Raw genomic sequence first — 18,404 nt, 5'->3', positions numbered from 1 at the left:
TAGGTTTGTTCCAACCTGCTATTCGGGACCGTACTTGTAACGGTTATGGAAAGCGTTAATAGATATTTTCTGCGCAATCTCCTGGTATGCACGGTTCTTGTAACAGTACTTGTTATCAACCAAAGGTTCGTTCCAACCCATCAATAAACCGTCCTTGATACGTCTTCCAACCGTCTCTGAAACGGTTCACCAACGATATTTGAGTCGGCTGGAACGCAAAACAGAATCGTTCCTATAACGGTAAGGCTGAAACACATAATCTCTATTGCACAGAATCGTCACTGTACCAAGGACAATTTTTTGATGGTTTGGAACAATCATATTGTTTACGAACATTTTATAAAATATGATTTGAATTTTGATAGCTATACGCAGTATAAGTGTGACATGTCATTGTTGATCAGTCATCATTCCATTTATTTGACAGGTTTAAGGTAACTGAAATTAATAATTTTCATTAAGAGAGTCTTTTTCGAAAGATAATGTGAACATTGAAGTTGTTCCAACGTAAAAATTATGTAACGACAATGAATACATTTGCTTCTAATTTTTTCAATGTTGTTTGGAACTCAACGTTTAAAAATGGCAATGTAACGTCACCAAAAATGAGGCGTATTGACGACAGCAGTGAAAAACTTTTAGTTGCTTTCCAATTTATTACGCACGAAATCTATGCTCATGAGCTTAGCACACAAAAATAAAACTTCGGTGAGTTTGGTGTCATGTGTCAAATACTAAATTTTTTTTGTTCATTTGTTGCCGTGTCCGAGATACAAGATACTCGATTAATTGAATTCAAAATACGAATTCTACAGAAGTACTTCTTTGTAATTATATAGAAGATTCCCTTCTTAGGCTCTTTTATATTTTTATAGTCTTTTTTATCGAGTAGTAATTTATATTATGCATTTGTTTCTGTATCCAATAATGCTAAAGACACATAACCTCAATTCTACAGTTTGTATTTGAAGCACATTTTTGAAGCTCATGAAGCCTAATTAATTATATGGTGATTGAGGGGCAAGGGGGAAAACGCGACTGTGTTTGACGTATATATTTAATATTCCCTTATTGTTAGTCCCTGTAAGTGGAAGTGTCATATATATAATACTCTTATTTGGACAGTTGGTATGGAGGAAAAAACGTCACTACGTTACGGTGCCGACAATATTCATTTTCTCTCTCGTCCGAGACACTTTATCCATACCGCGCATGCTTGATAATGCGCAGAAGCGAGCTGAAACCTCGGAGGATAGAGAAATCGTTGGAATTCTGTCTTCCTTAGTCGAAACATCTTCCACTTATAGACACTGTCCATATAGAAGTATTGCATATATGGGAAGTGTTGTCTACTAGAAGAGACAGCAACTGCAAAGTTATAGTAATCATTTTTGGTTCGTTAGTTCAAATCATGCACGGCTCTTTTTTTTCAATTCTTATTATTAATTATTCATATGTATGTATATATTATTTTAAATAATTAAAAATTATTTTTATATGGTCAAAATATTTAATTGTTATAATCAATATTTAACATCTACTCATACAATTGCGCTGGTGATCATGCTCCATTTTCGGGCTTGCGCTTATTATTTTAAGTCTAAATGACAGAAACAGATGTATGTATATTTGCACCGTTGGGTCGTCATCCTTTTCCAGACTCCTACTAGCAATATAGGAGTATTAAATATATGGTTTAACTTTTCAAATGACAATTTGTAAAGTGCTATTAAAGTTTTGCGCATCCATGTGTTCGATTGGGTGCTTAAATTGTGCAATTGGAAAGCAACTTCTAAAATAGTCCTAGATAACTCATTCTTGACAAACTATGTGGTGGACATTTCTAATTGTGGAACAATATTATTGATTTCTTGTATGAGATGAAACCATATAAAACCCTATTAAGGTATAGAAATATAGAATCAATTAGAAACAATAATTCAAAAAAGGAGTGAAAGACTAATGGGATTTAAAACACAGTAACAAAATCATTATTAAATAGATATAAATTAAAATTAATATGAATAACCTCAGATTACAATATTTGTTATATAAATTTAGCTTTGTTCGCAGATTTGATTCCGAACTAGTTCAGAGTTCTTTTGTGATTCCGTATTGGCGGGTCACATTTATTGAGTTCAATATTCGTTCAGAATCGGTAGTAGTAGTTATTTTATTTTTATTCGGTTGCTCATGTACAATACCAAAAATTTTAATAAAAAATATAAATTCAAGTCAACTAACTATAGCACATTAGAAGTCCCCCAATCTTCAAGTTTAGAGAAATTTGCGATACCAATCCTGCAGATAGCTTTTTCATACCCGTTCCGTTCAATTATTTCCTTCATCACCTATCTCCCGTAATTCTATTTGACGATCTATAAGTAGAAAAGCACGGATTTTATTAACTATTTCTGGAGTCGTTACAGTAAATGACGGGCAATGTTCATACGGCTACTTTTTAAAGTAACGAATAACTTTCAGGATAATTTTCACGTAATTTTTTCTTCTTCTTCTTATTCATTTTTAAGATCTCATGATCTGTTAGTTTCTCTGTATCAGTTCCTGGGAGGTGGACTGCCAGCTGCCCATCCATCTCTTTTCCCTATTGGTTTCCCTTCCATTACGATGCGTGGCAGTGTACTCTCTTGTATTGTCCTCTCGTGGACGTACCTGTATCTTTTTCTTTGTCTCCTCCATCTTACGATGTCTTGCACACCAGATTGTTCTCTGATTCGATCTACTCTTGTTTTTTCCCACTATAGTCCTGAGCGTTTTCATTTCGGCTACCCAAAGCATGCTTTTCGTTTTGTTAGTTTCCTCTCTGGTCTCTTTTTCTCTGTTTCTTAAATTGTTTTTCGTTTGAAAGAGTATTAAAACTAATGTATCTATGAGTTTTATGTAAAATTTTGACAGATGAGAACGCTGTGGAAATTAACAATATTATCAACGTATCGAAGCTTCTATCTCAAAATTCACTCCTCCGTCAAACATGGCTCGTATATGATAGTAGTAAATAGTCATAGAATCAATATAAAGGCTAATTTTTCTTAAATCATTAGGGATAAAATAAAATCCAGAACCGGTTCTTAACGAATCATCCGTATTACAGCGATTCTGAAAAGATTATTAACTAGTTCGGAAAGGGTTCTATATGTGATCCGCAAACAAAGCTAATATAGGTAAGTAGGACATAATAAAGTATATTTATTTCCAAGATAGATACGACGAAAACAAAAGCTCGACCGTGGTATGCTACCTGGACGTGATTGTACGACATTTTCTTGTTTACGCTTTATTCCTCTTGGTTAATACGTGTATGCATTTTTCTTTTTAATCGCGTTGCTTGCAGTTGATTATGACTCGAAAACGATTTTAAGAATGTTCATGAAGTTTTGGTAAAGTAATAGAGAGGAGACAAATGTAACAATTTTCAAATTATAAGTTAAATTACACTGCATGTCTTAATTGCTCTCAAATAATATATTCTCCATCAAATAAATTAGGGCTTTTCTATCAAAATACTATTATACCCATTGACTTTGAATATTTTAGAAATTTTGTATAAACTTTTGGTAAATCGGGATTATCTTTAACCACTCCCACAACTTTACCTAAAGTTGGTATTCCGTTCCTTCGGAACTTTCCTTTATATTGCGTGTTTTTCAATTCTTAAATTATTTAAAACTTAAATTATTTTTTAACACGTTTTTTGAATGGGCTATAATCAAGTTCTTTGTGTCTGTTCTAGACATTTTATCATTCGAGTTGATTGAAGTTATACACACAATTATAGAAAATGATTACAAACCGTAATTAGTATAGTAAATAGAGATTTTAATTGAATAAAGTGTTGTAATAGTAAACAAACAAGTATTTGAAGAAAAAAAATGAGTAAAGTGAGGCCAAAAATTTTGCGTTTAAAATATATTTTCTTTATCTTGAATGCCGAAACACTTAGAGACTATGATCGGGTTGACCCGATTTTGAATGTTCGGAAACTAACCCGGATCACGGTCATGTTGTGCGGAAACTGATCGAGTTAATAGTCTTAGTCATATGATATGATCCTTTCTACCCTGTATGGAGGGTAGAGATAAGGAGAACCGTCTTGTAGGGGGATTAGTTGAAAAAGAATCTAGCTGTAAACAAAAAATTATAATACGAATACTAGCCAAAATAGCGCTAGTGTAGCAAGTGGAAATGATATGAATTTACCAGTTAGCAGCTTCCTTTCAACAGACACTTTTCGATACACCAAGATGGTTCTCCTTACATCCACCCTCCATACTACCCTGGTAGCCGGATCAGCTGGCGGGTTGTTTCATTTGTCTATTGATTTTTGAGCTGTCTACTATTAATTATAAACAACAGCGTAATTGATAGGTTATTGAGGTTTGCGATTTTCGCCATTTCCGCATAAAAATAGCTTATTGGCATTAAACTTTACTGCAAAATCCGTTGGAGGTAAATTGTTGATAACTTCTCAATAACAATTATTCAAACATCTGAAATGTTTAATACAACCAAATAAATATCATTGAAAAATTAACGTACAAAAAAGTAATAAAAATTAGTTCTTGAAGATTATGTTTCAAATTTGAAATTTCCTCCGAAAATCGAATGTGAACTTCGGAAACGGTGTCAGATTTCTGCAGTACGGAAAAACAAACTTTAAGAATTGTCTATTGTTTATTCAGGGAATGATTGCAGGGCATTGAATTTTTAGTAAAAAACCATCTAGCAGATACACTGAAAGAGTCGAAGAAATTATAATATCACAGCATTAGAGGGCCAAACGATGTTATTCAACGATAAATCGAATCAAAACGTTTTTTAGAAATTGAATTACTTGGTTAAAAATGAACAAAAACAGAAATAAAACTTGTTTCTCGGAAAAGGCTTACAATTATAAATATGCGATAATTTAATATATGATGTGAGCACGATAGTTGTTTATAATTCTGGATAAGGGATGTTTCGGAAAGTTTTTTGGAAGCGTCACTTTATACTGGCTTTTTTTTTAGTTTTAACTAACCAATCTTCCTATCGCCTTCTTATACTTAATTGATGAAATTCTTAATCAACTTCTAGTGACCACTAGATCATTCTCCGGGATGTTGTTAACAAATTAAAACCAAATACACGGTTTTTACTTGCCGAAGAAATAAAAAAATTAAGTTGTACGAATCTCCATTCTCTTCAGCCGAACAAATTTTTCGTAATTCTGCAGTAAAAGTTGAAAATAATCTTTTTCTATGCGTTTTACCTACATTAAAAGTATCAATTTCAAGCCTGGGTCTAAGTTTTCAAATAGCGTTACTATAAGTAAAGTAATTGGAAATACAGCTATGGTTCCAAAAAACTGAGGCATCTCCAAAATTCTATTGCTCCGAGGGGTTTTTTCAAAATGACACGTCCGAAAGTAAGTGAATTAATCTTCCTCGTCCACGTATAATTTATCTCAAAATATTAACGATATACAAGAGAGAGAGAGGTTACAGATTGGTAGGATAAAGAGGATTTTTGTAAGGAGGGGATTATGTTGGAGTAGGCCCTGATATAGGAATAGCTCCTCTGCAGCGCTGGGGTTGTGTTGGATGCGTTAAGCTGTGTTTGTCTAACTATTTCTGAAGGGAGATTTTGGCCAGAAAAAAAACGAAAATGAAGCTTGTAAGCAAAAACGGCTATTCTCGGTTTGTTTTTTTTTAATTTTTGAAGAATTTTATTTATTTTTTGTTTTTAATTTTTGAAGAAATTTTTTTGGGTTTAGTGAAAATTTGGTGTTTTTTTTATTTATTTTAAATTTAAAATGGGGCGGGAGGGTACAGCTGCGGCTGCATTATTCCCTATCGTCGGTCATTTGGCTAGAGAACCGGTTCACCAGGTTGCAGGACGATATACAAGATGGATGCAATTCTTTTGTATATCTTTTTCGGTTTCACCATCTCCTTTATTTAAAACTAATAAAGAAGCACTTCCACAGTAGTGTTTCCAAAAAAACTTAGACTGGAAAATAAACTGGAGGTCTTGAGACACACAGCGTACTTTCATCCTAGTCTCTACTATGATTTTATTAAAGTTTATTTTTCCATACTGCAACCATTCCAAAATACGTAATCTTACATCCTGGCATTCAATCGCGTTTTGTACGCAAAAAGGTCATCAAATTATTTTTGTAGGAAATTAATAAACTGTCAATCTATAAGAACAGTTTCTATCTAAGCACTTTTACGACTGAATCACCAATAAGTGACCAAACGGTGATCACACGCTTACGATTGTTTACGCCTTGTCTATCTTGAAAATATATACACTTTGAAATAAAATCTAGTCAAAAATAAATTTCAGTCTAGTCAAATATGTATACCCTGTCAATATAATATTTATTTCTAATAAAATAATAAAAAATAAAAAAGTTGTTCATGAACCACTGACCATTTAACAGCGATTAAGGCTACAATACACGTATGAATGGCAATGCCTAATCTAATACATATGTTGTGGCTATAGGTAGAAAAGTTCTTTCAGAAACCAAATATTTCTCTCGATATCTTCCTGGATCTACTAAGAAGTAAGGTGAGTACTTGTCCTTTCTGGAAAGAATCCTTGAACAGATCAAGATCCACAAACGGCTTTAGCGCTGGCGAAGAAGTTGGTCGTAAGTTTGTTTTAACCAAAGATGTGAGCAGTAGTATAATCTGTGCACTAAATTAACGATTGTGTTATGTCCTTAATATTAATCGACACGATCGAGTAAATAACTATAATATGAACCTGGAGCAATTTTGGGCACTATCAATATAAACATAATCATGGTATTACAGTAGTGCCAGAATGAGAAAGTCAGCAGCTTCTTATCATTATTTTGTTAGTTTTTTATACATAGGATAAAAAACCATTTAACAGATAAAGTGACATAATCTTTCGAACGATAACTTTAACACTCTATTGTAAAGTTTCAGAAATTCTAAACTCTAAATTAGACATTTTCTACGGTGTTATTTAATATCCGTCATAATTTTGTTCCCTTCATAACTTTTTTAGGGCGTAGCTAGTGCATGCACTACTGAAGTGGCCATTTTCAACCACCGCGTAGATGATATTGTACTACCGTAAATATATCTTCAGTAGCATCGGGTTCTCTTATTTAGTGGATCGGTGGTTTCCCTACTTAACAAGGAGATAAAAAGAAATAAACGGTTTAAACTGAATTTGGCTTTTATTAAAACAAATAAAAGATTTTTTCACCCAACAATGTACGTTAATTGAGTTCCTACATCGATAACTTCATTACTTATTTCCAATTTTACTTTTGAATCGATGATTTTGAAAACACTTTCTGTTGGTATTTTAATTTTATAATTAGTTGATTCCCCAAATACTGGTATTTTCCTTGGACCTAGTACTGGATCTTCGAATCTCCATAACTCAATAGAAGATTCTTCTGAAAAGAAAATATTTAATAATTATCATTGTATGTAATTCATAAATACTTATATTTCATTCATTCGATAAAGAAAAAGTAAATAATGATCAAATACATGGAAAATGAGATAATTTCTTTCAATATTTCACTTCATGTCTACAATTGTCTTCTAGATTTTCTATTTGCCTTGCTTCTTTTTATTATTTTCTTTGTCTTCTTCTGTACCTATTTCTTTGTGGTACCGATCATGCTAGTGTTTTGTTTGGTACTTTATTTTTTTAATATAGCATACCTTTTGTATTCATGGTGTCTTGATGAAATTAGTAACCGTTCTATCTGTTAATAAGTGATATAACTCTGTTCATCATCCTTTCACTTTCCACTAATAATTCTTTGTTTCCTTAGTTCAAGACTTATCGTCTACACTTTTAATCCATTAGTCGCAATATAAATTAATAAATTCCTTTATCTTTCATCTGCATATTTCTTCCCATTATATTATTTACTTTGCTCATCAATTAATTAATGCCATTTTTAGTTCCATCCTCCTCAATATTTATGGTTCTTGTATGCTGTGCCTAGCAAGGTTACGATCCTGACGAGTGAAAATGATTTGCAAATAGAACACAATTTTTGATAAGCAACTTTATAAAATTATAGCAGTTTCTTTTACTTTATTTGTCCAAACAACCAACAGAAAATTTGCAACATAATCGTTGCTACATACTTGAAGAAACAAAACAAAAAAAATGTAAATGCACTTAACGTGACATATATTTAATACTGAATCAGTAACGTAAATTGATATAATTATTGTTCCACCCATGTACAGACGTGATGAAAAATTTTTCTTCGTCCTCACCTTGAGCACATCTAGGTTCTCTTTTCTCATAATAAATTTCACAATAATCACTATTACATTATTAAAGGTTGATATCTGCATACTGAGAGCCAAATAACAACTTCCTAAAGCCAATCCTCAAAAGTAGCTCACAAAACAGTAAAGTATAAAAGAAACAAGGAACCCTCCTAATATATACCTTTAATTTAGTTTTGTTGTTTCTAGAAGTGAAGTGAAAGAAGTTGAAAAAACAATTTTCTTTTTGGGCTATCAATCTGTCAACTGTCATAATCTATTTGAGCAACTAGTACCTTATAGCAGTGTAGCTATTAACTTACTTTTTATAGCTTTAATATCTTTAGCGAGTCTATTAATTACTTTAGAATAAGTATCACCATCACTTATAATCAAATTATATGAAAATAATCCATTATGAGCTATGGGATTTACAAATTCGACCTTTATTCCAGGTTTTGTCGAAAACAAGACAAATGGTGCACCTGGGCAGCATTCTTTCATCTTTTCTGAAGCTTCTGGGTCGTCCGTAAACTTAATTACAACTTCCTCAAGCTAAAATTGAAATTTCATACGAGTTTATAAATAAAGTGACACAAATTATAAAAGGTTTACGTACGTCTAAAGTATTTGCCAAATAGGCACTATTAATTTTCAGTACTTCTGCTTCATCAAATTCTAAAGTTAAAGCTAAAGCTTTGACACCAAACTGCTCTATTTTCTCCCTTGTGGCTTGTACAAAAGGCATTACTCGTTTCATGTATTTTTTTAGCTCTACCATTTTGGAAAATTCCGCAGATAGAGTTTTATTATCAGGGAGAACGCCGTTTTTTTTCTAAAAAAACCAAAAGAAAAATATATTTCAAAATATACCCCCCCCCCAAAAAAAAACATTTTAACATGAAGCAAAATACAAAGTATTATACTAAATATAGTAGAAATTAACATATGCATTAGCGTAATTGTTGGTTGTTGCATTAATGCAGTATTAGTTATTGAAACAATACTTTAATAAAGAAAAAAGCCAAACTAAACAAAGATTGGGCCACATTTTGAAAATAATCACGGCAATGTTCGATAATAATGTTGTCTAAGTAATATTGGGTATTAAAAGAACTCCCACATATAGGGATCAATTCTGTACGGGCTTCGAAGCAAATTCCTTGCCAAAACATTTTAGAGCCACCACCAAAAGGCACTTCAGGAGAGACATTACAGCTGGCAAACCTTTCTCATTACCTTCGTCAGACATGCTCACATCCATCTGGAGCTTTAAGGCTGACTCTAGTTTCATCTGAGAACAGAACCAGTTTCCAATTCTGATGTAGTCTTGCAAGTTTTAATCTCTGAACTTTGTGTCCTCTGGTAAGCATGGGAGACGATATAATGATATTTCGAACAAGTTATAATTCATTTTTTTGCACATTGCTGGTGACCCTTTTGTTTCTGAGAGCACGTTGTCTCAAAAAATGATCATCAATTTGATTAGAGCAACGTTTTCGGCCTTGTTCTGGCTTTCGATGGCCATTACGTCATCTTACTGATTCTGGAATGATGTTTTCCTATCAAACCGGCAACATATCGCATTAAATATCCTTCATTCAGGAGAGTCGATGCACTGCCTCTACCATTGGTAAATTTCTTTGGCGGTTCGTTTTTTTTACTAGACATAATCCCAAGTGAAGTTCCAAACATGCATGTGATACTATAATTAACTTAAATAACAGCTGTCACTGTTCAACAAGGTCTGTGGCCTACTTGTTGTACAGTAAGTTATAGGTTTAGTAGAATGGATTATTTGATTACTATAAAATTAATCAAAAAGTTCAAATAAGCTTTGCTTTATAACTCCTTTCTCAAACTTTACAAAAAAGTTTTTATCAATGAACACTACTGTTAACTACAAACTGTTTCTTTCAAACTAAATAGATTTTTCTGATGAAAAAATACCTCAAAATGTGTTTTTAGTGTAGTTAAGACAGATGTCTGCCATTGAGGAAATGTCTTAGCAACCCATATATTAATTACATTAGGTTTTTCAACAGGTGGAGGATTTGGGTTATTTTTAGTTTTTACACCTTGCATATAGGTTTTAAGATGAACTCGGAATGAATGGGCACATTCCATGAGGTAATCGGATGCTTTAATTTTAATTTCATCAATGGGTCCTGCCACCGGCCATGAAGCATTGAGAATACTAGTTTTCTGAAACAAAAAACAAATATTAAATCTTTAAATTATTTATACAGAACTCTCTAATATGTAATCTCACTCTTCAGTTTAAGAGTAACTTATACTGATTTCAACAATTTAGCTGTGATGGTGATATTAATTTATGGTGGAAGTCTTCTTGAATAAAAAACAAAAATGCTTATAATGGGATAGTAAAAAATCCTATAATATAAGTTGAAAGAAATGCTACCAATACAAGGCAGTAAAAATTTAGTTTTTGTTGTGCGTCACAGTAATTTGTGGAAAGAATATATATAGTGTATGAAGAATAAGTCGAGAAAACAGACCCCTATTCTCTAGTCATTGAAAAAACTAATAGAGAATATATATTTATAAAAATAATAATGAAATGGTTTGAAATTTTATAGTTTAATTTTTGCCATACCTTAACTAAGAAAGAGATGATTAAGAATATTCCACTAAGTTCCACTCGATCGTAATTACCTAATAATTTTTAATTTCTCATTCATCAATAGGATTTAAAAATGTTTTTCTTATTTTAATTTTGAATGATAATTTCACAATACACTTTGGTACTTTTTGATATAGTGTCTGGGTTGTTATACTTCATTGTATACCTGTGTTCTATTGAAACATAATATACTGGAAAATTGGTCAAAGTAAGTTGGTCAAATACTTTTTCTACTACTACTGTAAACTGATATATAAAAAATCACTTATACAAGATACGGGGTTAGTGAAAAAATTGATTAATCTAAACCTTTGCAATTAATCACAGAGTTAGAAATATCACCAAATAGAACGAAGTTATTACTCACATTTCCAATAAGTTCCCAAACATGTTCAGCAACGTGAGGACAGATAGGAGATAAAATTAAAGTTTGAACCTCAATAAATCGTAAAATTAGCTCATAATGCATTCCATCTAAGCTTAGTTCTCTGTACTTGTCTCTTACAGCTTGAAATTCAAAAAGACCTGTTCTCAAGCCTTCCTTGAACAACATATTTTTGTAGTACTCATCTGATTCTTTAATTTTCTTATTAATTTCGTTTTGGAATACTTCATCACTGAAGCTATTGAATGCCCCGGTTCTGGAAAAGTATATGTAACATTCAAGTATGAATTTTTATCTGTATCTATAGTAATTACTTCCAGTACTTTTTATACTACTAAGTGATAAAATTGAAAGCAAATTAAAACTCAATTACTTACCTAAATGTCGACTTGTTTGCCAGAACTTCCTTCACCCACTCAATGAAAGTATAGAGTCGCAAAATACCAGCATCTGCATTGCTTTCAACAAAATTAGCATCTTCAATTGTATCTCCAGAATCAGCAAGACATAACCTCATTCCGTCAGCACTGAATTTATCAATAGCTTCAGAAAGAGTAAGAAAGTTTCCATCAGATTTGGACATCTTAGCAGAATTAAGCATTAGTAATCCATTGGCCCATATACTTTTTGGCCATTTACTATTGTCATTTGGCCAGATTGCACAATGATTGAAAATGCAGTAGGTTAAGTGATTCTGAACTAAATCTTTACCTAAAATGAACAAATATATCAATCAGAACTAAGTTGGAATTTTTAGTGACATTCATATTGAAAACCCTGTTTATGCTAACACTACACCAACACACAATTACACTGTCTGATACGCGTTTTGATAACCAAGTTATCGTCTTCAGAGACCGAAGATAAACTGTTTAGCTTGGATATTATTATATAATAATTTATAATTATATAATTTTACTAATTTTAGAAAATATATAAATTATTGGTCCTGACTCATGATTATTTTGCAAACATTAATATAAAATAAAAACAAGTTTGTGTAATCAAAGTTACCTGAAACTCTCAAATCAAAAGGCATCCAATACTCAAATTCATGCTTCATCTTATCTAAGCTCTCTTTTTTGATACCACATTTTTCTGGATATTTAGCTTCTTTAAAAAATATGTAATCCCAAACATCTGGAGTCATTTGTTCTGGCTTGATACCAAGCACGTTTGGTCCGGTCCCCCTGTAACATATTACAATATATTTATGTAGTATTGGAAACTATTTTAAGGAATATGAGAATATCAATGTTAAAACTTCAACCAACTTACTTTGAATATATATTTGTGTATATTTCAATAGAACTTGACAATAAATTAAAATAAACTAAACTATTCCACTCCACTTGACCAAATTGAAGTGATAGAGTATGACTGAGGATTTGTCTTTTGCCTTCTTTGTTTATTTCAAGATTGTAAGCACAAAGGATGAAAAAGTGGTTACTATGGCTTCAAATAACAACACCAGAATTATTTCTTGAGAACAAACAGATGAAGTTTTGTGATAATAAGAAAATCAAAACGACAAAAAACAGTTTTTCAAAACATTATTAACATATGAATTTTCAGTTTCAGTAAAACAGTTATCCTGCGCTGAATAAACGTGAGATTGAAAACTATTTGCGAAATAATTTCCACTAAAAAATTATTTCTTCACATGATGCGGTCAAGTAACTTACCAAATCACCAGATTATTTCCTAAGCACTTTCTTCTTTGGAGGTATAATGAACAAAATGTTAAAAGCAAATTAAAGAAAAGGGGGGACAGTACTCAAAGAATAGAGTAACAATCCAATGAAACAGTTGACTTTATTATAAACTATTGCAACGTTCTATTGAAACTTACGTTTCTAAATTGTAATTAAGTTGGTTAAAGATTTTATATGACATTGATATGTACTTAACAATATGTTCCAATACTGTATAGTTTGTTCAAAAATAATATAGGGGATTAATGTCTCAGTTCTAGTTACCTCCACAGGATAGACCAAAGTTCAACGAAATTATTACCTACCTGAGAGCTGGAAATATTTGATTTTGTAACATTTTGTGCATTTAATTTTCCTTCAATGAAAATTGGGACCAATAACAGTGGTTCTAATAATATCTACGCACATTGTGTTATATGTTCCAGCTCCTTATGGAATTGGTATCACACAAATAACTATAATTGAAAAGATTAATGGAAGTCAGTAACCATCTTCTATATTACACCTTCATAAAATTCCTATCTGTGATCAAAGTAATCTTCAGACAATTCTTATAAATTTATGATTATCAGATGTGGTCTCTGGCAGACCAATTACAAAGCAATTTTCAGTTAGACATGTATTTCACAAATCTTCTGCAGGTTTTGTTCCTACTAGGGAAACTATTTTTAAATAAATGAGATACATTTTGTATTACCATAATCTATAACCTCCCATATAAGGATATCTAATTAACGATAATTGAACTTACTTAAAAGTGCCTCCTTGAAGAAAATGTGCAATGGTATAATAAGCCATATAAATGGTAGAATCAGATAATGACTCAATCAACCATTTAGTATCCCATGGTAATTTAGTACCTAAACCATAAGTTCTGGAACAAGCATGTTCATGTAACCAATTAATGCATCCAATAAAATTCTTCTTGACTTCATCATAATAAGTGTTTATTTTTTCTAAAGCTTTTAAAGTGGCATTTTTCCATTCTTGATTACCATAATCTAAGAACCACTGGTCACACAGGGCCACAACACATTCATCACCAGAACGTGACATTACTTTTTTCTCGGGTTCAAAGTAAATTACAGCTTCTGATTTGTCTATCAACACTTTTTGTAAAGCTTTCTTAATATCTTGCACCTTTTTACCTTTGAATTCACCAATCGTCATAACCTGAAAAGAAAAATAAAATACCAGATATTTTAAATCTTACTCACACTATCTGGTTATTGTTATAATTCTAGTTTCACAATTTTTTGTTTACTTCTTTATCTTTATCAACGTTTGAGTTATAATGTACCTTATATTTTTAGCCTTGATAAAGATCAAATAAAAGATCGAAAAGTTAGCATTTTAAAAAACTCATGGACAGTTTTATTTTGAGTCCTCAACCTGTAACAGCATTCGAAATTACATTTCTAATACCACAGCACCAGCCACTGAGACCGTTTTTGAGCCATCTGTTTAAGTATTATATTTCCTCCCCAGTCTTCTTTTGTACACTGTGGTGAAGTTCTTTTTGTTGATTATGATCTTAATAATTTTGTCACAATTTAAAAGTGAAGCATACTACTTACACCTTCATAAAATCCTTTAGTATATACCATTTCTTTTGCTTCTACCAATTTATCCCTATCATTCTGACTCTGAATTTTCAATTTTTCACAGACAGTCACTGCAGAAAGATTACCAAACTCTGGAATTTCTATAATTGGAATTGGTTCAAAAGGTAAAACCATATCATCATTGATTTCATATTTTTCACGAAGGGCTTGCTTTTTCTTCAAATCACTCAAAGCAGCATAATCATCTGGTGAATCGGATGGGACACTTGTAACTACCCCAGTACCTTTGTCTTCTTTAATGGTAAGCATTGGAAGGGCATATATTTTTTTGTATTCTGCCATTGGACTGCTTATAGCACAGCCAAGAATATCCTAAAAGACAACAAAATAGTTTTGTTTCAAAATGTAAATAAACAAATTAGAGGTTTTTCAAATATCTTACTTGTCCTAACAGTTCCAAGATAATATCAAACTTTCCTTGTTCTTTTGTCATCTCTTGATAAGCCATATTTCTTGCAGCACGGCTTGTACAAATAAATATTTCCCCATGTTTCGTTTCAAATGCAATATACTTCATATCTGGTCTCAACCAACAATTTGTTTGTCCATACATTGTTTCAGGTCTTAGTGTTGCTGCTACCAAAAACACTGGTTTGTTACTAAGTGAGCTAAAATACATTTACTGCTTATAGAAAATTAGTTATAATCATAGTTTTAATGTAATGTAAAGAAATTCCACTTACATCTCTAATCTCTTTTTCCTGCTAAAAATATGTTGTTAAGTTATCACAAAATACAGGTTTTAATGAGAGTAAATACACAAACCTTAATTTTTTAGGATAAGGAGGTAAAACTTTCATCTTTATAAGTGTGTACTCCTGAGGTCCAACACCCTCTCCTGAAGCACGATCATGATCCATACAAGGCTGTCCATCTTTAACTGAAAATATTGTATGCCTTTTGCCAAACTTAATCTTGTTACGTTCTTTCAGCCTTATAAATTGCCACCTAACAAAAGAATCATAGAAAGGATTTGCATCGGTAGTTATGAATGTTCTTCTCCAATCAGTCTAAAAATATAACACTATTAGAGTGCAAATAATGTCCAGTGAAAGACATAGTGATTAGTAGCTTACTTATACATTTAGATGTGATTAAATGTAATTTCAAACAGCACTTTCAAACAACACATTATAAAAATGAAAAGATTTACTGGAATAATGGCAGATATTCTACTTTCAAAAAAGTATTAACCCAAACTATATAAATTTAGATATATTTACATGAATTCCAAATCTGTTGAGATCACTAACAGCTTTTGGGGGGAAATATTCACACCAATATAGAGCATCTGCAAATTTTGGAATATCTTCATCTTTAATACCAATGCTTTGCATAATCTGCCATTGATATTTTGCAGGACCTGTTTTTGCTACAGCTTTACTCTGCGAATAAAAATATCAATAATATATACATATAAATTATTGTGCATATACATTATACTAGAGAATATGAATAGTGATTATAAGGTTAGTAATTTAGTTTTCATTAAAATTTAAAATACTTAAAGCAAGTCAATATAAATTCATATTTAAACTGATCAACAAGATTGTATTAATTATCAGTAGATCTACGATTTCAGTTGATTTTTGAAGTAGAAAATTGACTGGGGGTAGATGAATATTACTATTGAATACTTCCATAAAGGGCGATTTGAGCAAAACATATCTGTTTTTATGTTTATTATCTAGAACAATTTTTGTTATAGAAAATATTTAGCCTTCTTTGCCTTATACAATGGCAGAGGCTTTTTTTAATGTCTCCTGTATATCAGTACCACAGTTCTGCAGCAATGACAAGACTATAGCCTGTAAACCAATATTTTAGTTTTAATATTAAAATATTCTTAAGACACAACAGTTACATTTTACTAACACTTGACAGTTGCAGTTGACTGATGCAACTGTGGTTTTGAATTTGGCTTCCCAGGTGGTTGTTTTAGATCTTGTGTCTCAGTAATGGTGATACTAAGACACATTTACCACATCATACATTGAGTGAGTCCACATTAGCTTAAAGTGTTTTAGAGGAGTTGGGCATAAGGCTGACATCTTTTTCATACAAGATGTCTTATCTGTTTTTGAATTAATGCTTACAAGTCCACTTTAAGCATCTCATTATGGCAGCAAAATTGACAAAGCACATCAACAGAGGTGGGTGCTGTTCCAACCTCTTTTCTTTGATTTGTTAAACAACAAAAATGGTAATTGCTTCCTTTAAATTTAGACAAAATCTGTACTGGTTTTCTGATAGCCACATTTCCATAAGGTGAGGCAGATAGGTGTTGAGTATGTGAGCTAACAGTCTGAAAACAGTCAAAAAATTTTTCACCTGTTCTCAGCATAGTGACTAATAATAACTGGTATGTGTCTAATTTACTACTGTTGTGATTATATTGAAATCAAAAGTGAATAGTGCTAGTAAACACACTAACCTTTTTTGATTTACTTTTATCCTTGGGAATACCATCATTTTCTTCTTCTTTAACTTCTTCAACATTAGGAAATTTGGGAGGGTTTCCATACAATTCCATTTCTCTCTTAAGTTTATCAGCACATGCCTTGATAGGCATTCCTGTACAATGGAATCCAAAAGGAAATTGTACCTTTACATTAAAAAAACACAAAACTTACTTTAGAAACTTTATACATTATTGCATCATTGGCAATAATGGTAATGATATTGGCATACTACCTTTTTGCCCTTAAGTCTATGGTATCGAACAGCAAATTCACATTTTGATAAACTGAAGGTATGTCCTAAATGTAAACTCCCATTCATATAAGGGTACGGGAAATTGCAAAAGAATTTTTCATCCTCAGATTTTTTGGGAGCATCTGGAGCGTCCACTTCAAATATTCTATCATTTTTCCAACGGTTCTGAATATCTTTTTCGATTTGTTGCAAATATTCCACTTTAAATGTCCCTTTTCTTTCAATGCTTACCTAAAAAAATAGTTATAACATTATATTCTAAATCAACATTTATCTAGTAGTACGTACCATTTTAACTATTTTATTAAAAAAAGCTAAAAATATTCAGAAATTTTTAAAGTCATCTATTAACATATGGATTTTCACCATTTGCCGAAGATACACCACCACAATCTCTGAAATTTTGAGGTTAAAGAAATGTCAAAAAGTTAGGTTATAACATTCGATTTAATCTTCTATTACACGAGTTTTCTTAGTCAGCAACGACCAAGGTCCCCTTCATAAGGAATAGTATACTTTTATTAACTCCACACAATCCAATTTTGGTATGTCACAAATTATAGCAAACGTGTAACCATCATATGGAAGCGTTCATCTTGCTGACATCGACTAGAACAATGATCATATTAGGTTTCAGTTAATATTTCCTCAATATTTGAGTTATTATTGCTCCGTTTTAATTTATTGGGTCCGTTTTTATATAAAATGACGTAATGTCATGTAATTAGTGACGTGAGAAGAAAATGCAGAAAATTGTAGAAAAAAGCTGTTGATAATACTATTTGACAATAGATGGCTGGTATACAAACAAATTGAAGTATATTTTCAAAAATTCATTTGTGTACCGGGTGGGCAACTAAGAACGGCTCAATTAATAGGTACTTTATATACGATAATCGAATTCTTCAAAATTTTCATTATACAAGTTTTAGTCTATCTCTTCATAAGAGGTGGGTAAGAGTGAGAATCTGTAAATGAATTCTGTAAACTCCATGGTTCAGAGTTCATTCATGACATTGTGCAACCATCTTCTTT

General features: G+C 31.8%; 1 protein-coding gene across 4 annotated transcripts; it reads right to left on the bottom strand.

The window, feature by feature from the left end:
* Positions 1 to 7,203: 7,203 nt before the first annotated feature.
* Positions 7,204 to 18,087, bottom strand: LOC130891162 (leucine--tRNA ligase, cytoplasmic). Of its 4 annotated transcripts, none has more exons than XM_057795752.1 (16): positions 17,658 to 18,019; positions 17,349 to 17,600; positions 17,089 to 17,259; positions 15,878 to 16,039; positions 15,420 to 15,664; positions 15,338 to 15,358; positions 15,037 to 15,262; positions 14,607 to 14,966; positions 13,781 to 14,202; positions 12,329 to 12,504; positions 11,692 to 12,025; positions 11,297 to 11,570; positions 10,236 to 10,490; positions 8,905 to 9,120; positions 8,609 to 8,840; positions 7,204 to 7,447 (listed from the first exon to the last, which is right to left on the bottom strand). In XM_057795752.1, exons 1-16 carry the CDS (start codon positions 17,658 to 17,660, stop codon positions 7,248 to 7,250), a joined length of 3,549 nt encoding a protein of 1,182 aa, XP_057651735.1. In that variant the 5' UTR covers positions 17,661 to 18,019; the 3' UTR covers positions 7,204 to 7,247. The 4 variants fall into 4 exon arrangements, with proteins under 4 accessions (XP_057651735.1, XP_057651736.1, XP_057651737.1 ...); XM_057795753.1 differs by having other exon boundaries at positions 15,338 to 15,355; XM_057795754.1 differs by lacking the exon at positions 15,338 to 15,358 and having other exon boundaries at positions 17,658 to 18,087.
* Positions 18,088 to 18,404: the final 317 nt, after the last annotated feature.

This window comes from Diorhabda carinulata, chromosome 3 (genome assembly GCF_026250575.1).
Source record: "Diorhabda carinulata isolate Delta chromosome 3, icDioCari1.1, whole genome shotgun sequence".
Lineage (NCBI taxonomy): Eukaryota > Metazoa > Arthropoda > Insecta > Coleoptera > Chrysomelidae > Diorhabda > Diorhabda carinulata.
Note: the sequence above shows the minus strand (reverse complement) of the source record. Positions and strands in the feature narration are given on the sequence as shown.

Excerpts from the sequence above, each read along its gene's own strand:
- LOC130891162 (XM_057795752.1), bottom strand. Across the intron at positions 15,359-15,419 it reads CCTTATCCTAAAAAATTAAG|CAGGAAAAAGAGATTAGAGA; the intron begins GTTTGTGTATTT and ends ACATATTTTTAG. Across the intron at positions 14,967-15,036 it reads TCTTGGAACTGTTAGGACAA|GATATTCTTGGCTGTGCTAT; the intron begins GTAAGATATTTG and ends GTTGTCTTTTAG.